The sequence below is a fragment of the Salvelinus alpinus genome, chromosome 14, assembly GCF_045679555.1.
Source record: "Salvelinus alpinus chromosome 14, SLU_Salpinus.1, whole genome shotgun sequence".
NCBI classification, from domain to species: Eukaryota; Metazoa; Chordata; class Actinopteri; order Salmoniformes; family Salmonidae; genus Salvelinus; species Salvelinus alpinus.
In genome coordinates, this window is record NC_092099.1 from 30,021,862 (window position 1) to 30,030,736 (window position 8,875).

General features: G+C 43.4%; 1 protein-coding gene across 1 annotated transcript; it reads right to left on the reverse strand.

Moving 5' to 3' along the window:
* Positions 1 to 5,685: 5,685 nt before the first annotated feature.
* LOC139538741 (helix-loop-helix protein 2-like) lies at positions 5,686 to 8,592 on the reverse strand. The gene is made up of 2 exons (XM_071341135.1): positions 8,008 to 8,592; positions 5,686 to 7,116 (listed from the first exon to the last, which is right to left on the reverse strand). Exon 2 carries the CDS (start codon positions 7,065 to 7,067, stop codon positions 6,693 to 6,695), a length of 375 nt encoding a protein of 124 aa, XP_071197236.1. The 5' UTR covers positions 7,068 to 7,116; positions 8,008 to 8,592; the 3' UTR covers positions 5,686 to 6,692.
* Between the last annotated feature and the right edge of the window lie 283 nt (positions 8,593 to 8,875).

Consider the following 8,875-nt stretch of genomic DNA (forward strand, 5'->3'; position numbering starts at 1 on the left):
GTCCCTCAGTCTGACAGGGAGGACTGGAGCACTACCAGACCCTGTCCCACAGTCTGACAGGGAGGACTGGAGCACTACAAGACCCTGTCCCTCAGTCTGACAGGGAGGACTGGAGCACTACCAGACCCTGTCCCACAGTCTGACAGGGAGGACTGGAGCACTACAAGACCCTGTCCCACAGTCTGACAGGGAGGACTAGAGCACTACCAGACCATGTCCCTCAGTCTGACAGGGAGGACTGGAGCACTACCAGACCCTGTCCCTCAGTCTAACAGGGAGGACTGGAGCACTACAAGACCATGTCCCTCAGTCTGACAGGGAGGACTGGAGCACTACCAGACCCTGTCCCACAGTCTGACAGGGAGGACTAGAGCACTACCAGACCATGTCCCTCAGTCTGACAGGGAGGACTGGAGCACTACCAGACCCTGTCCCTCAGTCTAACAGGGAGGACTGGAGCACTACAAGACCCTGTCCCTCAGTCTGACAGGGAGGACTGGAGCACTACAAGACCATGTCCCTCAGTCTGACAGGGAGGACTGGAGCACTACCAGACCCTGTCCCACAGTCTGACAGGGAGGACTGGAGCACTACCAGACCCTGTCCCTCAGTCTGACAGGGAGGACTGGAGCACTACAAGACCCTGTCCCTCAGTCTGACAAGGAGGACTGGAGCACTACAAGACCATGTCCCTCAGTCTGACAGGGAGGACTAGAGCACTACAAGACCATGTCCCTCAGTCTGACAGGGAGGACTGGAGCACTACCAGACCCTGTCCCACAGTCTGACAGGGAGGACTGGAGCACTACCAGACCCTGTCCCTCAGTCTGACAGGGAGGACTGGAGCACTACAAGACCATGTCCCTCAGTCTGACAGGGAGGACTAGAGCACTACCAGACCCTGTCCCACAGTCTGACAGGGAGGACTAGAGCACTACCAGACCCTGTCCCACAGTCTGACAGGGAGGACTAGAGCACTACCAGACTCTGTCCTTCAGTCTCTTAAACAGTTTGCAATGTTGCTGGAAATAATCCTGGAACCCCTGTAGTTGTGTTAGCCTGCACACACACACAAACACAAGTCAAAGGCAGTCAGCTGTGTAGCCCATGACACTGTAGTCTGGGCTACACTCTGCTGTACAATAGATAAGAACCCCCAGAAGCGTTGTACCATTACTGTTTCTAGCCACTTGTCTTATTAAACTAAATCCTTACTGTGTTTGCAGATGTGAAGGGATAAACTGTTTTTACCTGTCCAATTCTTTCAGATCTGTGAATATTAAAGGGGTAGTTGTGGCTAAATATCTACATTGAGAATGGCCAGACACTCCTTCCTCAGTTTGTTTGTGTGTGTTCCCATCTTTTTAATGCACTCACATTTGAAGGGCTGCTGATCATTGACATGCTTATTTCTACAATAGTCTATAGTATTATAGACCAACAGAGGGCAGCCTTGCACCACAGAACTCTTTCACACCCATTGGCATTGATTCTGTGTGTGTGTGTTTCTATATTTTTTAGGTTGGTACTTTTGTCCTATTTCACACATGTACTCATTTTTATTATACGCATGTGAATTGGAAATGTTTTTTTTTTTTTACATATGCCAACTCCCCCTGAGACACCCTTGGAGAGTGGGGTCACAACCAGAGATCAGCCATTATTGACATTGACCCTGTAGCAATTATACCCTTACTCGGCTACCTATTTATGTGTGTGTGGATGTGTGGTTTTGCATCCTATACCAGAGTCAAATAGAGATTTTTCTTCACTCTCCGTCCCCCCACCTCGAGGCTTGTGGGATTCTTACGGCCCATCTGTGTGTAGAGACAAAGGGCCTATAGGCCAGCTCAGGCCCAGCTCTCGCCCAAGCCCCTGCTGCTGGAGTGGCCACAGACAATACCCCATCCCCCCCTAGGGACGAGTGAGAGATTTTTTTTGTCGCTGGCCTACACACAATACCCAATAATGTCAAAGTGGAATAATGTTTTTTATTTTTTATTTTTTTTACAAATGTATTAAAAATGAAAACCTGAAATGTCTTAAGTCAATAAGTATTCAACCTCTTTGTTATAGCAAGTTCAGGGGTAAAAATGTGCTTAACAAGTAATATAATAAGTTGCATGGACATTATTTTTGAATGACTACCTCATCTCTGTACCTCACACATACAGATAATTGTAAGGTCCCTCAGTCGAGCAGGGAACTTCAAATAAAGATCAGGAAGGGTTTCCAATTCCTCGCAAAGTAGGGCACCTGTTGGTCGATGGGTAAAAATAAAAAAGCAGACATTGAATATCCCTTTTAGCATGGTGAAGTTATTAATTGCACTTTGGTTAGTATATCAATACACCCAGTAACTACAGAGATACAGGTGTCCTTCCTAACTCAGTTGACGGAGAGGAAGGAAACCGCTCAGGGATTTCACCATGAGGCCAACAGTGACTTTAAAACAGTTACAGAGGTTAATGGCTATGATAGGAGAAAACTGAAGAAGGATAACGGCATTGTAGTTACTCCACAATACTAACCTAATTGACAGAGTGAAAAGTAAGCAAAAATATTCCAAAACATGTATCCTGTTTGCAACAAGTCACTAAAGTAATTCTGCAAACTATTTGGCAAATCAATTAACTTTTTGTCCTGAATACAAAGTGTTATGTTTGGGCAAATGTAATGAAATACATTACTGAGTACAACTGCATCATGTTATGGTTATGCTTGTAGTCGTTAAGGACTGGTGTTACGTCCGTCGTCGGACATCCCACAAACTAGGGTGGAAAAACAGGCTGCCTAAGTATGATTCCCAATCAGAGATAACGATAGACAGCTGCCTCTGATTGGGAACCATACCCGGCCAACAAAGAAATAGAAAACTAGAATGCCCACCCAAATCACACCCTGACCTAACCAAATAGAGAAATAAAAAGGCTCTCTAAGGTCAGGGCGTGACAACTGGGGAGTTTTTAAGGGAAAAAAAAGAAATGGAAGGGAGATGAGCACAGGCAAAATCCAAGAAGAAAACCTGGTTCAGTCTGCTTTCCACTAGACACTGGGAGATTAATTTGCCTTTCAGCAGAACAATAACCTAAAACACAAGGCCAAATCTTCACTGGAGTTTCTTACCAAGAAGACAGTATATGTTCCTGAGTGGCTGAGTTATATGTATATAATCTATGGCAAGATCTGAAAATGGTTGTCTAGCAATGATCAACAACTAAGAATTTTGAAAAGAATAATGGACAAATATTGTACAATCCAGGTGTGCAAAACTCTTAGACTTACACAGAAAACTCATAGCTGTAATCTCTGCCAAAGGTGATTCTAACACGTATTGACTCAGTGGTGTGAATACTTATGTAAATTTGCAAAAATGTATGAAAACATGTTTTCCCTTGATCATTATAGGGTATTGTGTGTAGATGGGTGAGAAAGAAATATGTTTAATCCATTTTGAAATCAGGCTGTAGCACAACAAAATGTTGGGGTATGGGGTATGAATACTTTCTGAAGGCACTGTACATATATTTCAGGATGTTGTGTATCCCTGGAAATATTCAGAATTCATGTGTCACGCCCTGACGAGTTTGCTTTGTATGTTTTATGTTTTGGTTGGTCAGGGTGTGATCTGTGTGGGCATTCTATGTTGTATGTCTGGTTTGTATATTTCTATGTGTTTGGCCTGATATGGTTCTCAATCAGAGACAGGTGTTTTGCGTTGTCTCTGATTGGGAACCATATTTAGGTAGTCTGTTTTGTATTGTGGGTTGTGGGTTATTGTCTATGTTATGTTGCATGTTAGCACATTGTTTATATAGCGGTCACGTTCGTCTTATTCGTTTTGTAAGTTTGTTTAAGTGTTCTTCATTAAAGATAGAAGAATGTATTCAAACCACGCTGTGCTTTGGTCCACTTCTTACGACGATCGTGACATCATGTAAACATAACAGTTTGAAAACATAGCTTATACAAAAGAAAGTGGTTTCTTGGCACAATTTACCCCAGGTTTAAGGTAGATGAACATAGGGACAGGGTAAGCATATAGGGACACATTTCTAACATGTTGGGAAGAAAACATTTCAATTGTGTCCTAGAGGGAGGCAAACCCAACTGAGGAAGGCATTTACATTTTTTGTACCCCCTTTTTCTCCCCAATTTCCATCTTGTCTCATCGCTGCAACTCCTCAACGGGCTTGGGAGGTGAAGGTCGAGTCATGCATCCTCCAAAACATGACCTGCCAAACCGCGCTTCTTAACACCCACCGGCTTAACCCGAAAGCCAGCCGCACCAATGTGTCGGAGGAAACACTGTTCAACTGATGACAAGGCCAGCCTGCATGCGCCCGTCCCGCCACAAGGAGTCGCTAGAGTGCGATGACCCAAGTAAAGCCCCTCAACCAAACCCTCCCCTAAACCGGACAACGCTGGGCCAATTGTGTGCCGCCCTATGGGACTCCAGATCACAGTCGGTTGGAGTACAGCCTGGGGTCAAACCTGGGTCTGTAGTGAAGCCTCTAGCACTGCGTTGGAGTGCCTTAGACCGCTGTGCCACTCAGGAGACCCAGGGAGGCATTTGTCATCATTTGAACTTGACTAAGCACACAAATGTGAGGTGTCTTCAAAGTACTGTGCATAAAACTGACAAAGTGTCATCATTATGGGGTATATTGATTAACCATTTCCTCAACTTGCACCTGGCCAAATGGCACAATTTACACCAAAGCCACCATTTTGACTATATTAGCCCACACAGCTACAAGGCTGCACTTTCGTGCTAGGTTTAGGACCTCATATTGTAGCTTATAGAGACTCCAATTGATGTATAACCTTTGTAACGGCTCAACTAACCCTTTGGCACGACTTACTCCACTTTCCCCTATGTGACATTTCCTTCATTTTCTCCTTCTTATAATTTTGCTTTGTGGCTTTAGTTGATGCAAGCTTTTAGCTATCCGAATTTACTTGAGGTATATTTTTATAGATTATTTCGTTGTAAATAATTACCTTGAACAAAGTATTAGCCTAGTTTGTTTCAATAGGTTTTGTTTTGACGAATTAGACCCACAACATGCTTCTTCTGTATTCACAAAACTGACATGAATTTCCATGTAGAAAATCTGGTTTGTTAATTAATAAATATTTAATGTTTTTCATGTAGCATTTGCTGGGCTGCTTTATGTTGCATTATTTATCAATGGGCTATCCAAATAATATTAGGCCTACAGCCTACAATTATTGTCCTTATTATTTATCCATCGAATAAGCTCTCTTTGTCCAGCCAATATGATGCTTTTTCCGTTTGTCCATGATTCCCATGTCACCTCTCCCTAAATGTATGTATGTGTGTGTGTGTGTGTGTGTGTGCGCTCGCGCCCGCGCCCGTCCCGGGGGATTTGGCAGACGGATGGGCTGTAATGCGGTTGTCTCTGCTCGTCTGCAGGAACACCTGCCCCTTCCGTGGGGAGAGCGTCTGTCCTCCCGCTGCAGAGCGAATCCCCAGCTCAGACATTGGCACAGACCTCGCCTCTCCAATCTGGGGAAATTATGAAATAGCCTGGCGTCACAGATATCTTTAGTGTAGAAATGGTTTAGTCGAATTTCCACCTGAACGTTTGCCAGAATGTCCATACAACAACAAACATTTAAGATAAAAAAATGTATTAACAATTTATAAATTTATTAACAAAAGCTTTTTAGGTGTGTTATATATATATATGGCCTACTACAAAAGGACACCCTGAAATGTTAAGCAATCTTTGGAAAGCAGGTATTGGCTAAAGTAAACTATGGAGATTGTCACAGAAAATAATGTTATTGTCCTTAAAAGCTGAACATGAAACCAACAAACTTCTGGAGAATCGAAAAATCTAATAATGAAATTGTTGGCCTAAAGCTGAAACTGGGTCTCACCCTACCAAACAAAACACTGCAATCTCACTTGCAACCTCTGCATTTAACAGGGATTTCAAAAACATTTTGGGAAATTTTTAATAGATAAAATCCGATAAAAAGTGCAATAAAGAGCAACATTCTTCGTTCTGTTGTCAGAGTATAAATAATAACTGTTATATATATTACAAATAAATATGCATGTGCAAACACCAGACATAAGAAATTACAATGTAAACATGAATTGATAAATACATAATTTACTAAGCCTAATCCAAAAACAAATAACGAATATAATATACAACATATCATATCTGTAAATAAGTGGCACTTATATTCTACTTTGATCTTCATCACTGATTTCAGCGAATCTCTACAGCTATAGGTCCTTTAAATCAGCCCTGTCCGGAGAGAAGTTTCGCCATGGCAAATATTGTCTAACAGGACAGCTTTTCAATACTAGGCTAATAAACCTAGAAGAAGTAGGATCACCCGACATTATTGCTGACACTTTTCTGACACTGCAAATTTGGATTCGATTGGGTAAGTCTGTGGGGCAGCAGTTTCTCTCCGTCACAACACTGAGAAAGAGAAAGACATTAGGTCCTGTTTTACTGTGTGACTCTGGCCTAGAGTGGCAGCACATAGGGCACTTTGGCACACACTACAGGCACAGCAGTGCTCCCAGGCCAGATATGTGTCAACAACGTCTATCAGGCATTCGTATGCAGTCCACCCTACCCAGTCTCCATCTTCTGTCTTCTTCTCTCCTTCACTGACGGTGTCCATCCTTGACTGATGACCTACGCATCCAGCACATGGTTGAGGTAGGTGATGTAGCAGATTGCGAGCCGGAGGATCTCAATCTTGGACAGCTTCTTGTCTGGTGGAAGTGTCGGGAGAAGCTTCCTCAGCTCGGCGAACCCAACGTTGAAAGCTTCGACGCGGATGCGCTCTCTTGTTGCGTGCGCGGAACGGTACTTGGCTGTAGCGCGCCTCCGCCTCCTCTTCTCCTCCCTGCTGAGGGAAGGAATGGACAGAGAGCGCGCCTTGCCTTCGCCCTCTGCGGGCTCCGCGGGCAGGGGTGCGCACTCCATCTTGATGCTGTTCAGCAGGGTCTCTGTATCGGGCTGCCCCCAGGGCAGGTCAACGTCTGGCTGGTCAGGACTCAGCATCATCTTCAGGCCGTCTGTTTTGTGGTCTGTTTTCAGATCAAAGGTTCAACCCCTGTGGCAAAAATAGGATTTAGTCTTATAACAAAGTATATGTGAGAGAATATGTTAAGTTTCTATGGACAATTCGATTTTCGATTTTTAAAAACGGAGAGAATATTTTTGCAAGATGCGCATGTTCGCAAACCTGTTGTGCGCTGTCCTTGGTGCTGATTCTAACAAATCACTTTCGTCTAGGCTTGTTATTGTCTGATTTAGGTGCTGATTTAGGTTTTAGCTTATTACTATTCATAAAGTTTTGCAATTCTGTCTAGTCTTGACCCTTTTAAAACTGTCTCATCTGCCCATTTTATCGAATCAAATTTCCACAGGCTGCATTTCATTAAATCGTATAGCTGCGAACAGAGACCACCTAACACAGCAGACATTAAATCATCATCTGACCTAATTGAAATTAATTATTGTGAGAGCTCTGGATTCACGTGAAACAGCTGGCCATCTGTCTTGCAGACGATTCACCCGCTGTATGGTTGAATGACGCGCGTTTGAAATATGCAGAGACACACACGGGATATCCTTTATATGTTGGGTCATATAAAGGAACCATGATTCATTAAAAAAACGTTTTTTTACATTTATTTAACTAGGCAAGCCAGTTAAAAACAAATTCTTATTTACAATGACGGCCTACCGATTTTTGTTTTAAAATATCAGTTCGGGGATTCGATCCAGCAACCTTTCGTGCACTGGCCCAACGCTCTAACCACTAGGTTACCTGCCGCCTCATCATGTAACGTTTAGAGTTTAGAGGGGATAACGTAAATGATCATACACCACTAACTATTTCTATAATAAAAGGCCACTTATAAAAAGGAAAAAGATATGCTTTAAAACCAGCCAGCATAAATCAGTTATTAGTTTCACTTTGAGGAATGTTACAACTCACCAATTTAAATTTGCTCAACTTTATCCAAGAAGGGTACACCCCTGAGGAGTTATTTCCACTGTAAAAACTCTCGTTGGTGTCACTCACGGTCACACATCTCCAACCCTTCTCATCAACATTTATTTTATTATAGGTGATGCCAACTTCAAATTAGATGTTAGTCTATTCAAAACGATTTTACGTGTCCATTAACTATAAGCGGACGACAGGTGTTTCTGTTGTCGTTCTTTCGTTCTTTTCATTTGAGCATCACTTGATTGTTTGAGGACAGATTTTCTTAAGTGTTGTCTCTTGACTTCCGCTGTAGAAAACACATGAGGTTGTTGTGAGGAGAGGGTGCGCTCGTGGAGAGAGTGACTCCTGTAGTCCGCCTTGTTTTCCCGTGATATTATGATGCGCTTTAGTAAACTGCATGCCAGGGACCATTCTTCTGTGAGGGGACCGATTACAGGGAATCCTTCCGCCTGCTCGTGTCTCACCTTCGCCCGTGCTGACTCTCTTGTGCGTGCCAGATTGTGTGAGAGATAAGAAGAGCCGAACCCCTAATAACGCCTCGCGGGGAGTGACTGCAGCATGAGGAATACATGAGGAATGGTATTGTCTGCCTCGTTGTTCTTTCACCCTCCCTCCTCCTCCTCCCCCTCCTCCTCCTCGTCCTCCTCTCCCCTGCGATAGTATATAGACACCAATGGTGACATATCGTATTGGGTAAAGGTGCTAGTGAGATGATCACGATGTTCATCAGTGACACCACACATAACATATATCTTAATCAATTGATTGATGCAATGATTACCAATTGTTCCGGTAATGGTTTTTGTGTGTATATGTCATCTCCAAAACACAAATAACCTCCATCACTGAATCT

What these genes read in the sequence shown, in the direction of transcription:
- LOC139538741 (XM_071341135.1), bottom strand. Translation starts at nt 7,067, where the DNA reads ATGATGCTGAGTCCTGACCAGCCAGACGTTGACCTGCCCTGGGGGCAG.